This window comes from Phyllobates terribilis, unplaced genomic scaffold, assembly GCF_046119375.1.
Source record: "Phyllobates terribilis strain yellow unplaced genomic scaffold, ASM4611937v1 Scaffold_12__6_contigs__length_324123572, whole genome shotgun sequence".
Lineage (NCBI taxonomy): Eukaryota > Metazoa > Chordata > Amphibia > Anura > Dendrobatidae > Phyllobates > Phyllobates terribilis.
The window spans coordinates 231,694,523-231,722,414 of NW_027362772.1; the positions used below are offsets into that span (position 1 = coordinate 231,694,523).

Below are 27,892 nucleotides of genomic sequence, written 5' to 3' on the forward strand. Positions count from 1 at the left end.
TCGCTTTATGTACACAGCCGTACAAGTCTGTCTGTCTCCATCACCGTCCTATCAGCTCTGAGCTGCGGCTGCGGCCATACAGTAAGCGTCTCAGCCGTGAGATTTCCGTAACCATGGTAACAGACGCTGACTGATGGACGAAACCATTGAATCATTTAATAGGGGGTGGTTCTTGATTGGCTATGATTCAAATGCTTGTTACTCCTACTTACTTATATTATGGCAGCCGATAAAATGGGAGTATAGGGTGCGGCATAAGAACAAGTTACTGACTCATAACTGGGTGCACAGCGGCAAAAGATATATGTATTCAAGATCGACCTCCCCCCAATGGGCTGATATTAGTTTAGCTCAAACGTATACTTACAGGGAAGATGGCAGCTCGGAGCTGAAGAAAGGAGGTGAGTGGTCTGCGGGGTGTGGAGAGGCAGGGAAGCAAGGGGGCTGGTGGAGGGGGATACAGGAGGCTGGGACTTGTAGTTCTACAGGGAGCTGGAGAGGTACACGATGTAATACAGCACTGTATAGGCGAGATCTATCTATCCCATATCTATCATCTATCTATCTTATCTGTCTATCTATGGTGATTGATTGACATGTCTTTTATTAGAATCTTTTCAGCCATCCCATCCACCTGACTTTTATTGTAAAGTATAGAGCATCCAATGAGCGGAGAAATGCCCCAAGAACGGGGCGCGCAATCCTGGACGCTCAACGTCTTTGTAAACCTGAAAGGGTTAAAAAAAAAAAGCCTCTTGACTTTACAAGCAGATGGAAAAGTCTGGATTGGATATATTGTAGAAAATTGTCCAAAATTGTAGCCTTTCATAAAGAGTAATGGAGCGGTCCTATGTGGCTGTGCCGTGCATCCTGGGGCATGACATTCCGCTTTGACCAGGCATTGTTGTGGAGACACACCGCTTATGTCTTTCCTCATTGCTAGTTGGGTTACAGCTATATATTTTAATCACAGAGGAAGCTTTTATTTTTTAACAGCATTTAATCGAAGTTCTACTATTCAGGGGCGTACATAGGAATCATGGGGGGCCCCCCCAAAAAAGTAAATAATTGTCGGGGTCATAGAAGAGCAGATTTCACAACTTTCCAGCTTTTACATAGTAATTTTCCTTTTTCATTGCCCCATAAAGTATGATGCCAACAAGTGTCCCCCAAACACAGTATGATACCCCCATGGTGAATTCCTCCACATTCACAGTATAATGACCCTATTGTACCCCACCTCAACTCCCAAGGCAAAGTATGGTGACCCTAACACAGTATGATCCCCCAACTGTGACTCCCACACAGCCCTCCATACAGTACTGTATAATGGGCCTACATACAGTATAATGGCCCCCACACAGTATAAGGCACTCGCCATGGTCCTCCACACAGTATAAGGCACTCGCCATGGTCCTCCACACAGTATAAGGCACTCGCCATGGTCCTCCACACAGTATAAGGCACTCGCCATGGTCCTCCACACAGTATAAGGCACTCGCCATGGTCCTCCACACAGTATAAGGCACTCGCCATGGTCCTCCACACAGTATAAGGCACTCGCCATGGTCCTCCACACAGTATAAGGCACTCGCCATGGTCCTCCACACAGTATAAGGCACTCGCCACGGTCCTCCACACAGTATAATGCACTCGCCACGGTCCTCCACACCGTATAATGCACTCGCCACGGTCCTCCACTCAGTATAATGCACTCGCCACGGTCCTCCACTCAGTATAATGCACTCGCCACGGTCCTCCACTCAGTATAATGCACTCGCCACGGTCCTCCACTCAGTATAATGCACTCGCCACGGTCCTCCACTCAGTATAATGCACTCGCCACGGTCCTCCACTCAGTATAATGCACTCGCCACGGTCCTCCACTCAGTATAATGCACTCGCCACGGTCCTCCACTCAGTATAATGCACTCGCCACGGTCCTCCACTCAGTATAATGCACTCGCCACGGTCCTCCACTCATTATAATGCACTCCCCACGGTCCTCCACTCATTATAATGCACTCTCCGCGGTCGTCTATGCAATATAATGCTCTCTCCACGGTCCTCCATGCAGTATAATGCATTCGCCACGGTCCTCCATGCAGTATAATGCACTCCCCATGGTCCTCCATGCAGTATAATGCACTCCCCATGGTCCTCCATGCAGTATAATGCACTCCCCATGGTCCTCCACGCAGTATAATGCACTCCCCATGGTCCTCCACGCAGTATAATGCACTCGCCACGGTCCTCCACTCAGTATAATGCACTCGCCACGGTCCTCCACTCAGTATAATGCACTCGCCACGGTCCTCCACTCATTATAATGCACTCCCCACGGTCTTCCACTCATTATAATGCACTCCCCATGGTCCTCCACTCATTATAATGCACTCTCCATGGTCGTCTATGCAGTATAATGCTCTCTCCATGGTCCTCCATGCAGTATAATGCATTCGCCATGGTCCTCCATGCAGTATAATGCATTCGCCATGGTCCTCCATGCAGTATAATGCACTCCCCATGGTCCTCCATGCAGTATAATGCACTCCCCATGGTCCTCCATGCAGTATAATGCACTCCCCATGGTCCTCCATGCAGTATAATGCACTCCCCATGGTCCTCCATGCAGTATAATGCACTCCCCATGGTCCTCCATGCAGTATAATGCACTCCCCATGGTCCTCCACGCAGTATAATGCACTCCCAATGGTCCTCAACACAGTATAATGCACCCCATGGTTCTGTACGCAGTATAATGCACCCCCCCAGAGGGTAAAATGCAGAAGAGGAATGATGGGAGAGAGTGTGTCACATGACGTTCCCTCCTCCATCATTGCTATCAACCAGGGCCGACTCCAGGTTTCCGTGGGCCCTGGGCGAAAGAGTCTCAGTGGCCCCTTTAATACATACCAACATTCATGATGCACAGATACGGCGGAGAAATATAGGTATACAACACAGGGCCCAGGCTGTCCCCTCATCCTTCACATATGCAAACATGCGCACACACACAGTACGCAAACATGCGCACACACACAGTATGCAGACACACAGTACGCATACAAAGCACACACACACACAGTATGCAGACACGCGCACACACAGTACGCAGATATGCACGCACACGGTAAGCAGACATGCACATGGTGCACAGATATGCACATACACAAACAGATACACAGATAAGTACACATACAGTCATATGTACATATTTGAACACATTCTTAAAAACACATAAAACAGACATAAATATATATACACAGTCATACACACTGACATACACACAAGACACATTAGAAATATATTTAATATGGGGATTGGGGAATCTGGCGACAAGCCTCATTCACCTGCCCCTTGGCCTGTGTCCGGTCCAGCTGTGCAGGGCCGCCGGCTTGTTTGATTGCCATCACAGGCCCTGGACCATCAGAGGGGCCCACTCTCTGTTGGGGCCCACACCGCTACTCCAGCATCTACGCAGGGAGGACCTCTGGCGGTGTTTGATTGTCAGCACTTCATCAGGGCCCCCCTCCTGCTCCACCGGCGCTGCTTAATTGACGGCACTTCATTGAGGCCTCCCTTCGTCAGGACCCCCCTCGGGGCCTCCCTTCATCAGGACCCCTTCTTCATCGGGGCCCCCCTCCTGCACCCCCCGCTCCGCTGCTTGATTGCCGCCGGTGCCCCCCGACACTGTTTTCAGGCATGGCCGCGCGCAGTGCGCTGTGCGGCTGTGTCTGCTAGTAATGACAGCAGGGGCGACACAAGCACAATTAAAGGCACAGTGTCGCCCCTGCCGTGTCATTACTACAATACACAGCCGCACAGCGCACTGCGCGCGGCCATGCCTGAAGACAGTGCCGGTGGGTGGCGGCGGCAATCAAGCAGCTGAGTGGGGAGTGCAGGAGGGGGGCGACTGCTATGGGGTCCCCCCAGCTCACGGGCCCCATAGCAGTTGCGAGGCCTGCCCGCCATTGGCGGTACGCCACTGCTACTATTTAATTCTAGTGTATTTGTGCGTTGAAATGAACATGGCTGCTCTGTACAGAGTGTGTATATGGTAAATGTCTGCAGGGGGTTAAAATGAACCTTCACTGAAGTTCTCCCGCTAATTCAGCAATTGGTCATGGAGAGACAGTACTGCAGGGATGTCAAACTCAAATATACAGAGGGACAAAATTAAAAAGTCGCCGGGCCAACATCGATATTTATAAAGAAAAAAAATAATCTAATATTGAGGATATTTTTCCTGATCAAATATAACGATGAACCTTTTCATGTTGAATCAAACTTAAAGGCGTTGTGCCACAAACAAAGTTATATTTTAATGAGTAGATCTTAGAATAAAATAAACACATAATCACAAATGGGGCCTACTGGAATAATATATTATGTTATGTAACCGCTGTAAAAAGCTTATGGCCCAATGGCTTAATTTAAATTTGTAAAACCAAAGGATAAATCTTGAATTAATAAATAATATAATAAAGTATGATGTCAACAAAATTGCCCCCCCCCCCACCAATCACAGTAAGATCCCCCCACAGTACTCTCCACACACACACGGTATGATGAACCTACTGTACACCTAACAGCAAAGTACAGTAACCCCCCCAACACATTATGATGCCGCAACTGTGATCCCCACAAAGCCCTCTATAAAGTATAATAGGCCCCACATAGTCCTCCATACTGAATAATGGGCCCACATAGTCCTCCATGCAGTATAATGGGCCCCACATGGTCCTCCATACAGTCTAACGGGCCCCACATGGTCCTCCATACAGTCTAACGGGCCCCACATGGTCCTCCGTACAGTCTAACGGGCCCCACATGGTCCTCCGTACAGTCTAACGGGCCCCACATGGTCCTCCGTACAGTCTAACGGGCCCCACATGGTCCTCCGTACAGTCTAACGGGCCCCACATGGTCCTCCGTACAGTCTAACGGGCCCCACATGGTCCTCCGTACAGTCTAACGGGCCCCACATGGTCCTCCGTACAGTCTAACGGGCCCCACATGGTCCTCCGTACAGTCTAACGGGCCCCACATGGTCCTCCGTACAGTCTAACGGGCCCCACATGGTCCTCCGTACAGTCTAACGGGCCCCACATGGTCCTCCGTACAGTCTAACGGGCCCCACATGGTCCTCCGTACAGTCTAACGGGCCCCACATGGTCCTCCGTACAGTCTAACGGGCCCCACATGGTCCTCCGTACAGTCTAACGGGCCCCACATGGTCCTCCGTACAGTCTAACGGGCCCCACATACTGAAAAAATTATGCAAGTACTAAACACATCCACAAGCTCTAAGGTCGTGTTCACACATCTTTTTGTTTAGTATTTTTTTTTTTTGCCGCGATTTCCAAAAATGTTCTTTAAAAAAAAAAAAAAAATAAAACACTGTGGTTTTACTGCTTTCAGAAATTCGCTGCAAAAATTTGCATCACAAACATAACGTGTGAAAACACCCTAAAGCTACATCTGGCAATACAAAATAAAGATGTTTAAAGGAGTCCTTCACTTTTGGGGAAAAAATACCTAAAATATCATAGCAGGTACTCCACCTCCCCGGGTCCAGCTTCTGCTTGGGTTTCAGTGTTTTAGCTGCAGCGGTGGAATCACGTCAACAGCATGCATCACCGCTGCGGCTAATCGCTGAGCTCGGTGGCTTGTGCTGTCTACCTCAGGTAAGTCAGCTGACCGCTATCGAGGTGACATCACTGCTGCAGCCGAGACCCGAACAGCAGCAGGGAGCGAGTACCTGCTCTGTGTATTTTTGTAGATACTTTAGATCATCCACTTTCCTGGAAAACTCCTATTAAATATGCAAACAAAAACAAAGTGAAAAATGCTCCAAAAATAAAGGGGAAACTTTTTTTTTCTTAAAAGATGGCTGATGGGCGGTGAGCTGATCGCCGGGGTCTGGCTGTTGACCTCCCGGGTCAGTTCTCAGCTTGTGCCCCTCTGACGTGCGCCGGCCCTGATGGAGGCTCCGGGATATTTCCTGCGGGTTTATTCTGCTCTTTATCGCTTATGTTGCTCCCCCCAGGGGTCAATCGCGTCTTTTCAGCTTTGTAGTAATAGTCATTAGATCTATGGTCACCAACTGTTCTCCTACCAATTCCAGGGGATTATGAGATTTAGTGATGTCATCAGAGTAGACAATGAAGATATTACTCCCTTTAACCAGCCGGGATCCCAAAAAGGAAACGCTCCATTTAGAAGACTCCGTCATATTAACCCTTCAGTTCTAAACCTTGGTGATGATGACGATGGTCTCACAACCTCTTTAAAGTGCATTTTACCATAAGATTCTTTATGGCTACAGGGTCTAAATATGAAGTAAGTGGCTATTAAGCTCCAGTATTAATATGGCTCCTTTGTAGGGAAACACCGACTTAATGCTTACATTTTTGGGGCTTCTTATAAACAGCAGCTATATTAATGAAGACAAGCTGCAGTGTAAAGCAGAGAAAACAACACAGCAAGCTCATTCAGATTTTCTAGATCACAAAGAACCACATATTTCTTTTTAGAAAATATATTTGAGCATTAAAGGCACTCTGGGTTTTTCTTCTCTACTACCATTGAATCTCCTGTAGATATTGTCACCCAGATCCTGAATTATTATCAGTCCAGTTAAAATGTTTTATAATAATCAGCCATTAACGCTAAGTTTTTCACATGATTTCATTTTTTTTCTTTTAAGATCCTCCGTAAAAAAAGATTCACGGGATACAAGATGACAAAGTGGGAGACCATCTTTACCCAAAATAGGGTGATACCACAACACGTGCAGAGATGGAAGCACGGTTCGGGGGGCACATTTGGCTTTCAGATTTTCCTTGGCACCCTGGAAGGGATCCCCAGCAGACAGGTGAGCTGCGTGTGCTGGGGTCGCTGCGTGTGCTGGGGTCGCTGCGTGTGCTGGGGTCGCTGCATGTGATGCACTGAGGAATATACTTGTATAAGTTCATTAATGTTTTTATGTCCATGCTGTGTGTGGTCCCAGTGCTTGCTAGAGCCCTGATTGAAGGGACCGGGGGTTGATCATTGTGGGCACCCCTGCTCTATTCACTGCCAATCAGACTGTGGGATATAACCGAGCGTGGGTGCTGTGCTCCCCCATAGCCACAGTCATGTAGTTTGGGGCCACAAGGAGACCTTTGCCGCAGCACATGTTGCACTTTGCCTCTGCGGCACGGCAGGATAATGTAAGTAAATGTAACCGAAATCTGGTGCAACTGCAATTTGGATTGTATCAACTTCACTTGTATAATGCCGAGATATAGCAGCAGCATAGCACAATCTTAGGCCGCGCTCAGTCTTTTGTCAGTATTTTACATCAGTAGAGGTTACGACTTGGAATTCAGGCTTGAAGACTTTCAGCATTTGGTATCCGCCTAAAGGTATGTTCACACAATGTCCTTTTCAGGCGGGTTTGGAGATTGTCTGCTCTGAAAGCCTCCATAGAGAGTGCTCAGAAAACGCTCAAAAGAATGAACATCTTAATTTCTATATGAAAATGACTTGCTGTTCAGTCTTCTGGGTGTTGTAACACAGGGTGAGGGTAAAACAGCGTGGCAATACTTTATTGAACCACAAAGTGGACAATAAACACACAGAGCAGTCCCAGCAAATACCCAAGATGGTACAATATTACACAGTCTAAGCCTTCCTTCTCTGCCCGCCTGGGATAGAACAGCTGCGACTTTGGAGACTACCAGGGCCAACTACCTCAACCAGTGGCCCCCTGCTTCTGGCGGGCCCCCACAGAGAGGAGTTAGCGTCAAGCTTAGGAAGCTAGCAGTCCATCGAGTTTCAAGGCCAGGAGACTGGAGGGCCCCACCCTGGCCTCTCCGAGAGTTTCCATGGGGCCAGATAACCAGTTGGTTCCAATCTGGCTTCTCCGAATGTCTCCGTGGGTTGCAGGCAACCGGTGGGTCCCTCCTGGCAACCTCAAACAACATATGTATGGGGACAGGTGACTTCTTCGTCCCAACTTGGTCTCCCCAAAATGTATCCATGTCTCTCTGATGGTCAATGGAGCAGATCCGAATCTTTCCAGTCAGGGCCGATACCCTTAGACTAGAATCATGTAGGATACAAATCTGTGTCTCTTTGGGTAATGCTATGGAATCCATCTACTTTTCTGAAGGATGTCTCTCATTCTCCTTGTAAAGTCTTTCTGATTCTCTGTCTCAAGTCTAGCTACTACAAAACACATGTCCCTTCTGCTTCTCTGGGCTCAGCCCCCTGAATAGCAGAACTGCTCTCAAGCCGGTGACTGCTCTTTCTGATACGTCTATGTAGTGTAGTGTAACGGGTCTGGGAGGTGGAACCTCTGAGCAACTATACAAAGGGGCAGTCCTTGTAAGGAAGCGGGTGGCTCCCAGGGAAGGCGGGCAGGTAGTCACGGCAAGTGACAGGGACAGTCTCTGGGTAGAAGGGCAGGAAGTCACGGCAAGTGACGGGGACAGTCTCTTGACAGGCGGATGGTCACGGCAAGTGACAGCAGGGTAAAAGTCTCTAGACAGGCTAGCAGGCAGATAAATAATCCACAACATGGAAAGTTAGGGGTGAGAAATGTTAGGGATCAATAACCCCCCATAATAGGACTTTGATATTAATTATGGTAGGGACTACCGAAATAATGTGCAAAGAGCAAGAACAAAGAGAACTTTCGGACAAGGTCCCAAATGTATGAAAAAATATAAATTCTTTATTTGCATAGAAAAAAGGGAAAACACACATGAATCACTCAGAAACAATTAAAATCAATGAAAAAGCTAGGAAGTAGAGACAATATTATCAATAGTCCCATATCAATGAATCATATATAGAGAATTTTTCACATGAATCATCAAGGTTGCATAATCAAGACCCAAATTGGGTGCAGATTGAAGCAAATATCCCCTGAATGACAATTATACATGTATTATAAAGGGGAAACCCAACATAAAGCGGCAACAGGAATGATTCACGTTTTTAACAATATGAGGCTTGTGCTTAGAGTATTCTAAATAAACATTTCATTCATCTATATGAAAGCTTGTCCCTAGGGACGATAACTGGGTGATGCATTAGTACATCTGTGTTACATAGGGTTAAAGATGTAAGTAGCAGCTCCAAAATTACTTAGAAGGAGGTGATCGCTTCACCCATGGATCAATAAAGTAATCGGGAAAACACAGCCATTTGTGCCATGAGGCAAGATTACATACTTACAATGACTGCAGCAGGGACACGAGACTCTACTTCCTGCTTTACCCTACGCGCGTTTCGGCTGCACTTGCCTTCGTCAGGGGGTGGACGAAGGCAAGTGCAGCCGAAACGCGCGTAGGGTAAAGCAGGAAGTAGAGTCTCGTGTCCCTGCTGCAGTCATTGTAAGTATGTAATCTTGCCTCATGGCACAAATGGCTGTGTTTTCCCGATTACTTTATTGATCCATGGGTGAAGCGATCACCTCCTTCTAAGTAATTTTGGAGCTGCTACTTACATCTTTAACCCTATGTAACACAGATGTACTAATGCATCACCCAGTTATCGTCCCTAGGGACAAGCTTTCATATAGATGAATGAAATGTTTATTTAGAATACTCTAAGCACAAGCCTCATATTGTTAAAAACGTGAATCATTCCTGTTGCCGCTTTATGTTGGGTTTCCCCTTTATAATACATGTATAATTGTCATTCAGGGGATATTTGCTTCAATCTGCACCCAATTTGGGTCTTGATTATGCAACCTTGATGATTCATGTGAAAAATTCTCTATATATGATTCATTGATATGGGACTATTGATAATATTGTCTCTACTTCCTAGCTTTTTCATTGATTTTAATTGTTCACTTGAGGCTAGCAGGCAGGTAGCAGGTGAGCGGGCAAGAGTCTCTGGACAGGCAGGTGGTCACGGCAAGTGACGGCAGAGCCTCCAGGTAGGCTAGCAGGCAGGTAGCAGGTGAGCAGGCGAGAGTCTCTGGACAGGCAGGTGGTCACGGCAAGTGACGGCAGAGCCTCCAGGCAGGCTAGCAGGCAGGTAGCAGGTGAGCGGGCAAGAGTCTCTGGACAGGCAGGTGGTCACGGCAAGTGACGGCAGAGCCTCCAGGTAGGCTAGCAGGCAGGTAGCAGGTGAGCGCTCCCAGGTGAGCGGGCAAGAGTCTCTGGACAGGCAGGTGGTCACAACAAGTGACGGCTAAGCCTCCAGGTAGGCTAGCAGGCAGGTAGCAGGTGAGCACTCCCAGGTGAGCGAGTAAGAGTCTCTGGACAGGCAGGCAGGTATCAGGCAGGTACTTCCTGGTCCGCAGGCGGACTGATCCATAGACAGACTGGCAGGTGCTGGTAGGCAGACTGTCGGACCACAGGGTAGCAGGCAGGTAAGCAGATATCAGGCAGGAATCTGGCTGGTGACTGGCAGGTAACTGGTAACGGGACCTGAGGGCTGAAGCAGAGTGAAGGCTTTGCAACAACATTGCTCGGGCACCTCCATTTTGGAGGAGGTGCCTTATATATGGTGAGGTCTTCCGGCCATTGGCCGGGGACTCCTTAGGACGGCGCGCGCGGCCCCTTTAAGAGAGGGGGCGCGCACGCCCTAAGCACAGAGGCTGGGAAGCAGCGCACGCTGCCAGCAGAGCGGGAGGAAGCCGCCGGGCACGGAGCGGAGAGGTGAGGGGATCGGTGTCCCAGCCTAGCAGGAGGCAGGGACGCCGACGCTACAGTACCCCCCCCTTTAGGCCCCCCCTTTTTTAGGCCAGAGAGAAATTTATCAAGGATGAGAGGGGCATGGATGTTCTCCCGGGGCTCCCATGTTCTCTCCTCAGGACCAAACCCCTTCCAATCTACCAGAAAAAAGGTCTTTCCTCTTACCCTCTTAGTGGCCAGAATACTCTCTACCTCAAAGACGTCTTCAGCGTAAACCGGAGCAGGGGGAGTACCTGGATTGTTGGAAAAAGAGTTAAAGACAACGGGTTTGAGGAGAGATACATGGAAGGAGTTGGGAATCCTTAAGGTGGCCGGGAGTTTTAATTTGTAGGCCACTGGATTAATTTGCCTGAGGATTTCGAAAGGGCCGATGAAGCGAGGACCTAATTGTAGGAGGGTATCTTGAGCCGTACATGTTTGGAGGAGAGCCAAACCTTGTCTCCCGGACGGAATTGAGGCGGATCCAGACGTCTCTTATCAGCATATCTCTTCATCCGTTCGGAGGACTATAGAAGTGCGGACCTAGTACTCTCCCAAATGGTAGAAAACTAGCTGACAAGAGACTGCGCGGCAGGGTTGTCCACAGAGGCGGAGACGGGAAACGGAATCCGGGGGTGCTGGCCATAGACAATAAAGAACGGGGATTTGGAAGAGGATTCGCTCTCGTGGTTATTGTAAGAGAATTCGGCCCAAGGAAGGAGGTCCACCCAATCAGAATGGTGGGCATTAACAAAGTGCCGGAGATAGCTGGTAAGGATCTGATTGATCCGCTCCACTTGACCATTGGACTGTGGGTGGTATGCGGAGGAGAAGTCCAGGGTGACGTCCAGCAGTTTACATGTGGCTCTCAAGAAGCGTGAGGTGAACTGAACCCCCTCGATCCGACACGATGTGGAGGGGTAGGCCATGGAGACGGAAGATATGGCGGATAAAGTCCTTAGCCAGCTCAGGTGCAGACGGAAGACCAGGCAGGGGAATGAAGTGAGCCATTTTAGAAAAGCGGTCCGCGACCACCCAAATGACAGTACACCCGGCATAGACAGGAAGATCGGTAATGAAGTCCATAGCGATGTGTTGACTCCTTAGGACGGCGCGCGCGGCCCCTTTAAGAGAGGGGGAGCGCGCGCCCTAAGCACAGAGGCCGGGAAGCAGCGCGCGCTGCCAGCAGAGCGGGAGGAAGCCGCCGGGCACGGAGCGGAGAGGTGAGGGGAACGGCGTCCCTGCCTAGCAGGAGGCAGGGACGCCGACGCTACATGTTGCCATTGCTCCTGTAACACTGCTTCTATCTGTGTCTGTAGGAACATTCAATGCCTTTGTATCTTTTTGGATTCTTTTACCTTATGATCTTTTTACTTTTTGGACAACCCAAGAATATTAGTGACCTGGAGGCCATGATCCTTGAGAAACAAGTTAAGATTCAGGAACGCTGCCAGAAGCTGGTGTCAGGTTATACATTATTTACAGCAGGTCATAACAGCCAGAGGAGCTCTACTAGTACTAAAGGCGTTGGTCATGAAGACCAGGAGAATAATTCTGAGACTGCATTAGTCAATAAAAGTGTCATTTTTGGCTGAAACCACTTGTTATATCTGCCTTCTTTATGTGGCCCCATATACCCAGGGCTGCTGGTGATGAAACGTCCTCCACAGGTAACATAGGAGGCGGCCGGTCATGGTCAGGCTTCTCGCTCGCTGCTGAAGCTCTGCACTTACCGATCCCACAGAACAATTATGCAGCGAGAGAATAAGTGACGGAACTAAAGCTGCTATATTATGTGACCGGTCGCAAACGTGACAAAACTGTATAATCAAGCTGGCACAATGTAGAATTAGTTTTAAATTAAAGGGATAGAGCTTGTGACCTGCGTATATAAATGTTCGGCCGTATCTGTCACTGTATGTAATGCTTCCCTGCTGCCCATTGTTGGCTGCTTGTATGACGATCGGAACGGACTGGTGGCCGCATGCTATAGGACTGCAGGAAATGGCCTAATACAATGCTCCGCTTTTTCCGGCAGTCCCATAAACAATGCATGGCCATCTCTCAATTCTAGTAGGGAGGGGTAATAATAATAATAATAATTAATTAATCACAAAACTAAAGTAGCAGCAATATTTCTAACGCTCAAGATTGACATTACGGTATTTATTTTGGAAATACTTTTTAAGAGGACATTAATACTTTTGGGGAGCATTATTCGTTTTAAGGGGGCACTGAGGGGTGCTGTACTCGCGCTCCTTGAAAATTAGCAGTGGACTTAATTACAGCCGCGCTGACTATTCACAGCCCTAGTGCCCTGCTGATGATTGGAAGCCATTGGCTGCAGGGAGGATAGAATTTAGTTTTCTCCCTGCAGCTGCACTTCCACTTAGTCGGCTGAACATGGTTAATACGGTATTTACCTGCAGATTACCTCTGTTGCTTTTGCTGATAGATTCCCTTTACATTTTTGTTGTATATGGTATATTTGTTTTGATCTCTTTATATTGTGGCTATAGTTACGTTGTATATTTTATGTTTATGAAGGATTTTATTTGTTTTGACTTGTAACATACTAATTCTTCTAAATCAGTAATTACTGATTTTTGTTAAGCCCTTTTAAAGGGAGTCTAGCTGCACTTTCCACCCTGCAAAACCGACCTAAAGAGGGGATAAGACCCCCAATTTGTTGGGTAGGGGTGCTCAGTGCTAAAGACCACTTTATGGTAGCGGTATATGCCAGAATAAAACATCACTTTCTCAGCCGCACCTTTCTAAATTTACTCCTGACAAAGCTGCAGATAATCGCCCTTTAAGCCTCATGCACATGACTGGGTTTTGTGTAGATCTGGGCGCACAGATCTGTAGTACACCTCCTTTATTTTTCGTGGTAGATCATGTACGAATATGCAGGAAAAAAATGCTGCATGCCCATGTCTTATATACATATATACAGTATATAAAAAGTCTACACACCCCATTTAAAATCCAATGGTATAGCCACGCCCACCCCACTGATATAGGCAGAAAGCAGCCAATCAGTGGTGGGGGCGGGGTTATACAGAGCTAGTCCTCTACTGATAATCTCCTTCTGATAAAACAGTAATTTTCATCAAAACTACAGCAAGCAGCCCAGTATGTGGCACATCTCTGGAATCGGGGTCTTTGCCCCTACATTATACAGCTTTCAGATTAGGTGACAAAAACTTGGTGGCAGATTCCCTTTTGACACATTTATTAGGTTGTACCCTATGTGATACTAATATCTGATACATGTTTTGTTTCTAATTTCTATGATATTGAATAGGGTCGTCTAGGGCATTTTTAGGAGGGGAGCAACATTACCTGTAATAGGTAATACGGCAGCCAACTCCTACAGGAGGGAAACTTTTCAGGACCTCATTAGAGCAAGATGATCCTCTCTGTAGCCCTTCCAACCCCACCTTGCTTATTTCTTTGTTCCTATGTTCTTTCTGGACATTTAGTCTGGTTCCACTATGATTTTGTTCTGATATGATCACCCCTACCATCCCGTTTTGTCATAGTATTATGATTGGAGTAGTCAAATAAAAATAAGTGGCTGGCTCCCGTTGCTCATAACTGTTCATTTGGACCTGTACCGCTAATGGAGATTGCATTGATCCTGGAATATTTTATTTGGATTGAGATGAATTTTTCAACCTTTTTTGGAACATACGTTTTAATGTGTCAAATTCAAGTCCTATTTTAAAGGGAATCTTATTACCAGGTTTTTGCCACTTAATCTGCGACCAGCATGATGTAGAGACAGAGACCCTGATTCCAGTGATGTGTCACTAGGCTGCTTGCTGTAGTTTTAATAAAATCACTCTTTTATCAACAGAAGATTATCACTGGCAGACTAGTAAACCTGTTGCCATGCAGTCCTCCATATTCTTGAGCTCTATATAACCCCGCCCCCATCACTGATTGGCAGCTTTCTGCCTATGCACAGTGTACAAAGAAAGCTACCAATCAGTGGTGTGGGCGAGGTTATGCAGATCTCAGCATTCAGAGAAATGGTAGATCTGCAGTAGATAAAACTGTGATTTTATCTAAACTGCAGCAGCAGCCCAGTAAGTGACAAATCATTGGAATCGGAGACGCTGATTCTGTTCTTAGATGGAGCAGCCAAAACTTGGTGACAGTTTTTTAGGAGTTTCTTATTATTTTGAAAAACGTTTTCTGCCAAAGCTTCAACATAGTCTTTTAAGGTTTTTTTGTGCTTATGTGACGTCTCACCATACGGGAATGTCCACACCGGGCATTATTGTTCTAGTCCTCCTTCTATCCAGTTTTCCCTGTGATCCAGTGGCCTTGCATTCGTCTCGTAGCCTCTTGGCTCGGGCAGGTTTGTAGGACGCTTCACCTTACCTGACCGTCGGCGGTGATCCGCACGCTCTTGGCCTTGTGATCTACATCTCTGCTCTTGAGTTCTGAAGCAAAGCTCATTAATGGCCTCCATTAATCCTGAATACGTTAACAATGCATTTATGTCCCATCAATTCATAATGTGAGTACACAGTTTACAAACCCCGGGCGTACACACGGCAGGAAATATAACAAGTTTGTGATGCAAAACTCCCGGACAAATTAACAATCAACTTTCAATGGCTCTTATCAAAGATTTATAGCGATCCTCGGGGAGCTCGGCCAGACTACTATATACCAGTGCACTGCGTCCTCTGAGATCAGCGCCGTGATGGGGAATGATTTACTGGGCTACTTTTTATTTCCTGCCTCTACAGTAAAATGTAGAGGGATATTGGTTTTATATATATACAGTACAGGCCAAAAGTTTGGCCACACCTCATTTAAAGATTTTTCTGTATTTTCATGACTATGAAAATTGTACATTCACACTGAAGGCATCAAACCTATGAATTAACACATGTGGAATTATATACTTAACAAAAAAGTGTGAAACAACTGAAAATATGTCTTATATTCTAGGTTCTTCAAAGTAGCCACCTTTTGCTTTGATGACTGCTTTGCACACTCTTGGCATTCTCTTGATGAGCTTCAAGAGGTAGTCACCGGAAATGGTCTTCCAACAATCTTGAAGGAGTTCCCAGAGATGCTTAGCACTTGTTGGGCCTTTTGCCTTCACTCTGCGGTCCTGCTCACCCCAAACCATCTCGATTGGGTTCAGGTCTGGTGACTGTGGAGGCCAGGTCATCTGGCGTAGCACCCCATCACTCTCCTTCTTGGTCAAATAGCCCTTGCACAGCCTGGAGGTGTGTTTGGGGGTCATTGTCCTGTTGAAAAATAAATGATGGTCCAACTAAACGCAAACCGGATGGAATAGCATGCCGCTGCAAGATGCTGTGGTAGCCATGCTGGTTCAGTATACCTTCAATTTTGAATAAATCCCCAACAGTGTCACCAGCAAAGCACCCTCACACCATCACACCTCCTCCTCCATGCTTCACGGTGGGAACCAGGCATGTAGAGTCCATCCGTTCACCTTTTCTGCGTCGCACAAAGACACGGTGGTTGGAACCAAAGATCTCAAATTTGGACTCATCAGACCAAAGCATAGATTTCCACTGGTCTAATGTCCATTCCTTGTGTTCTTTAGCCCAAACAAGTCTCTTCTGCTTGTTGCCTGTCCTTAGCAGTGGTTTCCTAGCAGCTATTTTACCATGAAGGCCTGCTGCACAAAGTCTCCTCTTAACAGTTGTTGTAGAGATGTGTCTGCTGCTAGAACTCTGTGTGGCATTGACCTGGTCTCTAATCTGAGCTGCTGTTAACCTGCGATTTCTGAGGCTGGTGACTCGGATAAACTTATCCTCAGAAGCAGAGGTGACTCTTGGTCTTCCTTTCCTGGGGCGGTCCTCATGTGAGCCAGTTTCTTTGTAGCGCTTGATGTTTTTTGCAACTGCACTTGGGGACACATTCAAAGTTTCCCCAATTTTTCGGACTGACTGACCTTCATTTCTTAAAGTAATGATGGCCACTCGTTTTTCTTAACTTAGAATTTGTATTATGGCAAGAAAAAAACAGCTAACAGTCTATTCAGTAGGACTATCAGCTGTATATCCACCTGACTTCTGCACAACACAACTGATGGTCCCAACCCCATTTATAAGGCAAGAAATCCCACTTATTAAACCTGACAGGGCACACCTGTGAAGTGAAGACCATTTCCGGTGACTACCTCTTGAAGCTCATCAAGAGAATGCCAAGAGTGTGCAAAGCAGTTATCAAAGCAAAAGGTGGCTACTTTGAAGAACCTAGAATATAAGACATATTTTCAGTTGTTTCACACTTTTTTGTTAAGTATATAATTCCACATGTGTTAATTCATAGTTTTGATGCCTTCAGTGTGAATGTACAATTTTCATAGTCATGAAAATACAGAAATTTTTTTAAATGAGAAGGTGTGTCCAAACTTTTGGTCTGTACTGTGTGTGTGTATATATATATATATATATATATATATATATATATATATATATATATATATATATATATATATATATATATATATATATATATATATATATATATATATATATATATATATATATATTATAGTATAATTTATTTATTTATTACACCTTCATTGCACTTACTAAGACTGAGGATCGCAAAATATCCCTTTTATTCTTATTTCTGGGTGGTGGCACATTGGCCAGTCCATGAAGACCTCTAGTTAGTCATCCCATTTCTGCATTTCTTCATACAGAAGTTCATCTTGGTTACCAAGAGTTGGACACCAGCCTATCAGATATTGATGGTCTAGCCTATAGATTTCAACCTAAGGCCCGTGGGCCAAATCTGGCCCGTAGGGTGGCTTTATTTGGCCCTCAACATCAGAACCACCACCCCTATGTGGAGCCCATTATACTGTATGGAGGGCTGTGTAGGGCCCATTATACCGTATACTGGTTGGCCCACAACTTTGTCCAAGTTTTTCATTTTGGCCCTCTGTGTGTTTGAGTTTGATATCTCTGGTGTAGCCTAAAGATAGACCCATAAATGTTGAGATCCTGAAATAATCCTTTAAGATAGGTAAAAGGGCTAATTCTAAGTGACTCGGATGCTATGAAACCTAAGCTAGCCATACTCTCAAAATAGTTCTCCCCTGACAATAAGATGATCACTGAGTGTACCCAGCGATCAGCTGTAATCTGGGAGAAACCAGGCAGTTTCCCTATATTGCCTCCAGAGGTGAAATAAAGAATTGCAAGGGACCCATTAAAATTAATAGACTATGTAATAAATTACGTCTTCCCAAGACTCTTGACCGTACCCTATCTTCACACTTCTAAAGATTGTAAATGGGGAACCTATCCTTCTTAAAGGGCTATTCCTCAAGAAAACAACACGTTATGCCTTATGCATACATGCTCAGCCGCTCTCCATTCAGTGTCATAGGGAATGGTGGAAATAGCCAAATACAGCGATCGACTGTCTCCACAGGCCATAAATGGAGCGGAAGTGGAGCATGAATGGGTACAGTATCACTTTTTTGGGGAATAACCATTTTACTCAGAATTCACCAATAAGGAATTTGAAAGACACAGTAAACTTTTGCAGGTATCCTATAAGAAAAATCCGCTCCACCACACTGATAAAAATCGGTCGTACAAGAAAAAAATGTATCTGAATTAGATCTAAGTAGGAGATTTGTCATCCAGGGTACTGGAAAACTTGTTCTACAGTCTGTAAAGGAGGAACTAAAATAAAGTGCATAGATTTGTACTGACCTGAGGGCTACGTTCACACTGAATTTTTTTTTTTCTCCAATACTCTTCAAAATTTTGGGGAAAAATCTCTTCATTCCTATGGGAAATCCATTTTTTTCACCCCTAATGGAGGGTTTTGAAAAATGTTGAAAGGAGAGGGAGGAGTGCATGTCACTTTTTTTTAAATGGATCCTAAAGGAAACCTCTCCAAAGTAGGCGCTGTCAAGTCAAAAATTTGCAAAACGGGTGGGAAAAAAAAAAAAATTCCGAAATTTTTTTTCATGAAAATAAACTGTTTCAAAAACTCTGCAAAAAGTAGGTGCACACAAAGACGGATCCCACCTTGAACCCGCCTAAAAAATGCCAAAAAGAATGCACATATGCACTGCAATGTAAAAGTCACTTGCTGTGCACATGTTCTGTCTTTTGCGCGTCTTTTAAATGCTTCAGATCTCAAATATGCAAAGCGGCTGAAAGAAGTGACCCGGCCATTCTTCTGGCAGCTTCCTACTATTATGTGCTCTTTTGGGGGGAAAAAAAAAAAACTTTGGCGGCACTTCAGAAAAAAAAGTCATTAAGGCACCATGTGCACATGCCCTAAGAGTTTCTTTAAAGCAATTTTCGCTTGAAAAACATTTTTGACCATCTCAAAACAATTCTGTGTGAACATAGCCTAGGACTCATGTGACCAGGAATTATCTATCTTTCAGTCATGCCACACTTTTTTTCAGTAAATTTATATGATCAAGTGAATGATGTCAATAAAAAAAACTACAACACCCGTTCATAGTAAACAAGCCCTCATTCGGCGATGTTCATAAAAAAAAAATAAGAAAATAAGCATCTTTAAAAATGAATATTGGCAATATCAGGAAGGGGCTAATGGCTCTTCTTTTTTTTTGGGTGGTGGGGGTCGGGAAATAAAATGAAAAGGGCCAAAACCCACTGCAAAAAATAGAAAAGGCAACCGCTCAAGGGATAAAAATAAAATAACACAAGATTTTCAGTCTCCATCCCATATTAGGAGAAGAGACTCTGCAGCAGCTCAGATTTAGGGATACTGATTTATTATGGAGCATTGTGTTCAGTGATGTCAGCGATTGTGCAGCTGCCGGTCGGCGCGCACCTTGTGCCCTTGGAGTTTGCTGCTTCAGCTCAGATGCATCTTTTGCTGTGTCTCGTCTGCGGCGCCTACGTCTTAACCACACCTGCACCCCGGCCCCCTCTGCCTCATTATTTTCCTAATACAGCATCTTAATACCTTCTTTATTGCTGTGTATGAATACAGTCACGGCCGAAAGTGTTGGCACCCTTAAAATTGTTCCAGAAAATGAAGTATTTCTGCCAGAAAATTATTGCAATTACACATGTTTTGTTATACACACGTTTATTTCATTTGTGTTTATTGGAACAACAAAAAAAAACGTGAAAAAGGCAAATTGGACATAATTTCTCACAAGACCCCAAAAATGGGCCGGACAATATTGTTGTCACCCTCAGCTTAATATTAGGTTGAACACCCTTTGGAATAAATAACTGCAATCAATCGCTTCCTATAACCACCAACAAGCTTATTACATCTCTCAACTGCAATTTTGGATCACTCTTCTTTAGCAAACTGATCCCGGTCTCTCATATTTGAAGGCGCCTTCTCCCAACAGCAATTTTAAGATCTCTATACAGGTGTTCAATGGGATTTAGATTCAGACTCCTTTCTGGCCACTTCAGAACTCTCCAGCGCTTTGTTTCCATCCATTTCTGGATGCTTCTTGAAGTATGCTTGGGGTCATTGTCCTGCTGGAAAACCTATGACCTAGGACGCAAACCCAACTTTCTGACACTGGGGAATACATTGCAACCCAAAATCCATTGGTAATCTTCAGATTTCTTGATGCCTTGCACACAGTCAAGGCACCCAGAGGCCGCAAAACTGCCAAAACCTCTTTGAACCTCCACCATATTTGACTGTAGGTACTATGTTCTTTTCTTTGTAGGGCTCATTCCGTGTTCAGTAAACAGAATGATGTGCTTTACCAAAAAGCTCTATCTAGGTATCATCTGTCCACAAGACTCTTTGCCAGAAGAATTTTGGCTTACTCATGTACATTTTGGCAAACTGCAGTCTAGCTTTTTTATGTCTGTGTCAGCAGTGAGGTCCTCCTAGGTCTCCTGCCATAGCGTTTCGTTTCATTCAAATGTTAACTGATAGTTTGTGCTGACACTGATGTACCATGAGCCTGCAGGACAGCTTGAATTTCTTTGGAACGTTATTGGGGCTGCTTATCCACCATCAGGACTATCCTGTGTTGCAACCTTTCATCAATTTTTCTCTGCCGTCCAAGACTAGGGAAATTAGCTACATTGCCATGGGTTGTAAACTTCCTGATTTATGTTGCGCACTGTGGACAAAGGAACATCAAGATCTCTGGAGATTGTTGATATTTTTCAACAATTTTAGTTCTCAAGTCCTCAGACAGTTCTCTTCTCCTCTTTCTGTTCTCCATGCTTAGTGTGGCGCACACACACACACAATGCAAAGATTAAGTTAACTTCTCACAGTTTTATCTGGTTTTAGGTGTGATTTTCATATTGCCCACACCTGTTACTTGCCACAAGTGAGTTTGAACGAGCATCACATGCCTAAAGCAAAGTTGTTTACCCACAATTTTGGAAAGGTGCCAACAAATTTGCCCAGACCTTTTTTTGGGGTTTTGTGTGAAATTATGTCCAATTTTCCTTTTTTTTTCTTTGTTTTTATTGCGTTTTTCTAATACTCACAATGGATATAAACATGTGTATAACAACATGTAATTGCAATAATTTTCTTGGAGAAATACTTCATTTTCTGGAATAATTTCTAGGGTGCCAATGCTTTCGGCCATGACTGTAGATGTAGCAGAGCTGTTTCTTTTGTGCACCATGATCACTTATGGAGGAATATGGTTTAAGCTATGTGCACATGGAAGCGTTACAGATCCATACAAGCTCGGAGTTCACTAGAGTCTTACTAAGTTTGGATTTGAGAAATATCTGTATGAAGTATACTAAAAAGGTGCAACTAATGACAATAGAGAACAATAGACCCATGTTATTTTTTTATTATTAACATTATTAAACCGTCATATTACAAGTCTGCTGCAGTCTGGATCCTAATTTATATTGTGGGGGTGTATTCCTCGACTTATTTTTTGTTTTTCTCTATAATTAGGGGACTTCGGATGGAAACCCCGAGGCACAATATCAGCTACTCCTGTCCCTCTTTGATATCACTTACCACCATTTCTTCGGAAGGACTTGGAAAAGTCTGACAAAACCATTAAAAACAGTTACGGGTCAAACGTCCAAAGTTTTCTTCAACGAGGTAAGTGACCGATAGGTGACTGCAGGATCCTGGGTCTCATCGCCAAATCGGAGCCTGTAGTAAGGCCTTCAGTGATCATGGAGCATCTTTAGTGTTTGTCTACTCCTATGGGCTGTAGGGAACTTTCGGGCACCCGAAGGGGTAAGTCCCCGGTCTAGGTCCGAATATTGCACCCCATTAATAGTAAGTACGCGGCCACTGGACTGCTTGGCATACATGGGTATAGTAAGGGTACATACCACTGCTCCCATTTGCTTCCAAACTCCTTGAGCAACACGACAACCGACAATCTGGCTTCCGCCCCACCATTCCACCGAATCGGTCCTTACCAAAATTACTAATGACTTGCTAACAGACAATTCTCCATACTCCTTCTAGACCTGTTCTCTGCCTTAGACACAGTTGATCACTGCCCCCTACTACAGATCCTCGCTTCCTTTGGCGTCGAAGACCTTGCCCTATCCTGGATCTCCTCATACCTTTCTAACCGCACATTTAGCGTCTCCCACACTACCTCCTCATCCCACCCCTCAAGGCTCTGTCCTAGGACCCATACTCTTCTCAATCTATACCGTTGGCCTTGGACAGCTCATAAAATCCCATGGCTTCCAGTACCATCTTATGCAGATGACACCTAGATCTACCTCTCTGGCCTAGATGTCACCTCTCTGCTGTTCAGAATACCAGCATGTCTAGCACCCATATCCTCCTTCTTCTCAAGCTTCCTCATGCTCAATGTGGACCAAACTCAACTCATCATCTTTCCCCCATCTCGCATATCTTCCCCACCTGATTTTCTATCACAATAAATGGCATCACGCTTTCCCCTGTATCGGCAATCCGCTGCCTCGGTGTAACCCTCGACTCTGCTCTGTCCTTCAAACCCCACATCCAAGCTCTCGCCACCTCCTGTCGCCTCCAGCTCAAAAATATTTCCAGAATCCATCCTTTCCTTAACCCTCAATCTACTAAACTGCTTGTGCATGCCCTCATCATCTCCCGCCTCGACTACTGCAACATCCTCCTCTGTGGCCTACCTGCTAACACTCTCACACCCCTCCAGTCCATCCTCAGCTCTGCTGCACGACTTATTCATCTCTTGCCTCACTACTCCTCTGCTTCCCCCTTTGCAAATCCCTTCACTGGCTCCCATTCCCCCAGCGTATCCAGTTCAAACTACTAACACTGACCTACAAAGCCATCCATAACCTCTCTCCTCCGTACATCTCTGAACTAATCTCCCGATATATTCCCTCACGTAACCTCCGGTCCTCCCAAGACCTCCTTCTCTCCTCCACACTTATTCGTTCCTCACGCAATCGCCTCCAAGATTTCTCCCGAATATCCCCCATCCTCTGGAATTCTGTGCCTCAACACGTCCGACTAGCCTCCACGTTTGGATCCTTCATACGGAACCTGAAAACCCATCTCTTCAAACAAACCTATAGCCTGCCATGACCCTGCTGCCTCCTCAACAACACCTTATCTACTGCAACCCCACAACCTACTGTCTCCTTCCCTGTTCCTGTAGAATGTAAGCCCGCAAGGGCAGGGTCCTCTTCCCTCCGTACCATTCTATCATTGTTAGTTTGTTTACTGTAAGTGATATCTGTATTTGGTATGTAACACCTTCTTATGTACAGCGCCATGGAATCAATGGCGCTATATACATAAATAATAATAATAATGGTGATGCTCAGAGATCAGAGGAACCAATCACAGTTCAGATTTCAGAGCCATTTTAGAAAGTTGGGCAGCCAAAAAAGAAGTTTTTCTTTTAGATCGTTGTGATAAATGGGCCTCAATGTGTCATGGTACGTCCATCCAAATATAACAGGTCTCCGCACAAAACAAAATATCTGATCACATGAAGAGAGACCACAGGTGTGGCAAAAATTGTACTGGGGCAATGTTGTAGCTTATGGCACACATGGGTATGGAAACCCTATAGGGCACATGTACCGGTGAGGTCTACACATCATTAATAATTAATCTATCATAGGGCAGTCCCACTCTGTAAAGTGGGTGCCATCACTTAAAGGGTTTCTCTGGTCACTATATATTGATGATCTATCCCAAGTCATCAACATCAGATCGATGGGTGTCCAAAACCCGACGGCCCCATTGACCAGCTGTCATTAGCTCTAGTGGCAGACAGGTGTAACTGTTCAATGTATAGCTGCCGCTGCCCAATACTGCAGATCAGCTCCATGTGTTGGACCCCCATCAATCTGGAAAACCAAATAGGAGAGGATGAGGATTTGCATGCAGCTGAAGCACCAAGCAACAGTCACAGATCAACACTCCATCTGACATCTACATTCCACCCCAGGCAGTATAAGACTAACACTGGCATATATATATATTGGAGAGGGGAGTGGCTGACACTGAACAGCTGGGAAGCTTCAGAGACTCCAAGCTGATCAGTTTAACCCCTACACTGCTAACAGAAACCTCCACCATTTAATATGGAGAAGTGCTTCTGATCAGTGCAGGAGTATGTGAAATCAGACTCTGCAGTCTTCTGGCCCCTCTCTGTCATGATAAGCTTGTGCCAAAACCCCTTTAAGATGTGAATCTGCTGCCTCTACAGTTTGCATACAACAGAATTCTGGTGGTCATGGATAATTCCTCTATTTATGACATTACTAAACCCAACATGAACTTCAGGGTGGGGTTACCCTTTAATTATCAGTGGTATTTCAGTTCTTGGTTATATGGTGGACGGACAGCATTGTGATGTATTTAATTTTTCTTAGAGATAATTTGTTTTTTATCGAAAGGTCTATTCTCGGAGGCATCTATTGTCTGCTCAGCTATCGTCCCAATTTCTGATGCACGTTATTGTATGACCTCCAAGTTTTGAAGATCTTTCTTGTCACGACTACAGCACGTGACCGCTGCAGCCAATCACTAGGTTTACATTAACATAGTACACTGCTCAAAAAAATAAAGGGAACACTCAAATAACACATCTGTAATGCACACGCCCGGGCTGAGTGGCGTGTGCGTGTATATGTAGTGATTCCACTGGACCGTGGCGGAGAGTGAATGCCTGGAGGGGCGTAACTAAGTATCCACCCGATCCGACCAGGGTCGCACGACGGCATACGACGCCAGTGCACCAAGGAGGAACCGAGCAGAGGGACCAGGTGCTACTCCAGGACAGACCCCGGACACGGCTGTTGACCCACACAGGGGAATACAGGAACAGGCAGGTTAGGCTGGCACACAGACTGCTGGGTATAGGCAGACATGGCTGGTATGCAGACTGGCGGATGCTGGTAAGCACGACTGGTATGCAGGCAGGGAGGTACTGGCAGGTACGACAGGTTGGAGCACCGAGTGGATAGGACCCAGTACAGACTGGGACTCAGGAACAGAACCGCAGATGCAGTGGACAAACACAGCAGAGTGAGGCCGCCCAGAGCGGCGAGCAAGAGCAGAACAAGACGAGACCGCCTGGAGCGGTGAGCGAGAGAAGAGCAGGACCAGGCCACCTGAAGTGGTGAGCGAGAGAGGAGCAGGACGAGACTGCCGAAGCAGCGAGCAAAGGGTCAGAGCAGAGCGAGACTGCCGGAGCAGCGAGCAAAGGGTCAGAGCAGAGCGAGACTGCCGGAGCAGCGAGCAAAGGGTCAGAGCAGAGCGAGACTGCCGGAGCAGCGAGCAAAGGGTCAGAGCAGAGCGAGACTGCCGGAGCAGCGAGCAAAGGGTCAGAGCAGAGCGAGACTGCCGGAGCAGCGAGCAAAGGGTCAGAGCAGAGCGAGACTGCCGGAGCAGCGAGCAAAGGGTCAGAGCAGGCAAGAACCGCCGGAGCGGTGAGCAAGGCAGAGCAGAGGGGACAGGGCTCTGTTCACACGGAACAGACTAGAAGGGAAAGGCAGAACCAGGTACACACAAGATACTTGCAATGAAGTAGCGAGTGGACTCTAAACTCACAAACGGGAGTACCGCGACAACGAGTAGGAGTTAGGTACGGGATCAGATTCTGCAGGAAAAGGGAAGGTACGGACATAGAGAAAAAGAGGTAACAGGCTAGGAGAGTATACAGACAAGAACAGACACAGCAGCAAGATACAGGAGCGGGTCTAGGTATGCGGCCCCTAGAAGGCGGAACGAACAGGCTAGGAGCGTGTTCAGACAGGAACAGGCAAGATACAGGAACGGGTCTAGGTATGCGGCCCCTAGAAGGCGGAAAGAACAGGCTAGGAGCGAGTTCACACTGGCCTGAAAATACAGCCTCCAGGATAGGCAGAAGACAACAGGCTAGAAGATAGTTCAGACAGGACACAGTTCAGACACGGGAACTGATACCGCAAGGCAGGAAACATAGACAGGACCTGGCACATCAGTGACTAGAGGCCAACTGACAGAACACAATGCTCAGGCAAGGATTCCAGGAAAGAGCTGGGTTAAATACCAGGTGACAGACAGCAATAGGCTGAGGACGCACAAGGGGTGTGCCCGCAGCAGCTACAAGAAGCAGGAAGTGATCGGGCGCTTCCCTTAAGCAGAAGAAACAGAGGCAAGCAGACAGCATGGAGGAAAGCCAGAGTGATAGTCTGGACTGGAAATCAAGTGCGCGCTCTTGCACAGTGGTAGATGGACCACTATGCAAGGATGCCGCCAGGTATGTTACAACATCCTAGATCTGAATGAATAAACTATTCTCATTGAAAACTTTGTTCTGTATGAAGTTGAATGTGCTGACAACAAAATCACACACAAATCATCAATGGAAATCAAATGTATTAACCAATGGAGGCCTGGATTTGGAGTCGCCCTCAAAATTAAAGTGGAAAAACACACTACAGGCTGATCCAACTTTGATGTAATGTCCTTAAAACAAGTCAAATTGAGGCTCAGTATTGTGTGTGGCCTCCACGTGCCTGTATGACCTCCCTACAACGCCTGGGCATGCTCCTGATGAGGTTGCGGATGGTCTCCTGTGGGATCTCCTCCCAGTCCTGGACTAAAGCATCCTCCAACTCCTGGACAGTCTGTGGTGCAACGTGACGTTGGTGGATGGAGTGAGTCATGATGTCCCAGATGTGCTCAATCGGATTCAGGTCTGGGGAACGGGCGGGCCAGTCCATAGATTCAAGGCCTTCATCTTGCAGGAACAGCTGACATACTCCAGCCACATGAGGTCTGGCATTGTCCTGCATTAGGAGGAACCCAGGGCCAACCGCACTAGCATATGGTCTCACAAGGGGTCTGAGGATCTCATCTCGGTACCTAATGACAGTCAGGCTACCTCTGGCGAGCACATGGAGGGCTGTGCGGCCCTCTAAAGAAATGCCACCCCACACCATTACTGACCCACTGCCAAACTGGTCATGGTGAAGGATGTTGCAGGCAGCAGATCGCTCTCCACGGCGCCTCCAGACTCTGTAACGTCTGTCACATGTTCTCAGAGTGAACCTGCTTTCATCTGTGAAGAGCACAGGGCGCCAGTGGCGAATTTGCCAATCCTGGTGTTCTGTGGCAAATGCAAAGCATTCTGCACGGTGTTGGGCTGTGAGCACAACCCCCATCTGTGGACGTCGGGCCCTCATACCACCCTCATAGAGTCGGTTTCTAACCGTTTGTGCAGACACATGCACATTTGTGGCCTGCTGGAAGTCATTTTGCAGGGCTCTGGCAGTGCTCCTCCTGTTCCTCCTTGCAAAAAGGCGGAGGTAGCGGTCCTGCTTCTGGGTTGTTGCCCTCCTACGGCCCCCTCCACGTCTCCTGGTGTACTGGCCTGTCTCCTGGTAGCGCCTCCAGCCTCTGGACACTACGCTGACACAGCTACCTTTCTTGCCACAGCACGCATTGATGTGCCATCCTGGATGAACTGCACTACCTGAGCAACTTCTGTGGGTTGTACTGTAGACACCGCCTCATGTTACTGTACCTCTAGGGGTGAGAGCAATGGCAAAATGAAAAAGTGACCAAAACAGCCAAAAAGGATGAGAACAGAGAAACGGTCTGTGGTCACCACCTGCAGAACCACTCCTTTTATAGGGGGTATATTGCTAATTTCCTATCATTTCTACCAGTTGTCTGTTCCATTTGCACAACAGCAGGAGAAATTGCTTCACAATCAGTGTTGCTTCATAACTGGACAGGTAGATTTCACAGAAGTGTTATTG

The 27,892-nt window shown here is 46.3% G+C and overlaps 1 protein-coding gene across 1 annotated transcript in view; it reads left to right on the forward strand.

The window, feature by feature from the left end:
- Nucleotides 1-285: 285 nt before the first annotated feature.
- NPHP4 (nephrocystin 4) overlaps nucleotides 286-27,892 on the forward strand; it is a 353,374-nt gene continuing 325,767 nt past the window's right edge. The window contains exons 1-3 of the mRNA XM_073656722.1: nucleotides 286-401; nucleotides 6,713-6,880; nucleotides 21,603-21,755. Of these exons, the coding sequence (XP_073512823.1) occupies nucleotides 6,746-6,880; nucleotides 21,603-21,755 (288 nt within the window). The 5' untranslated portion in view covers nucleotides 286-401; nucleotides 6,713-6,745. The remainder of the gene's footprint in view (nucleotides 402-6,712; nucleotides 6,881-21,602; nucleotides 21,756-27,892) is intronic.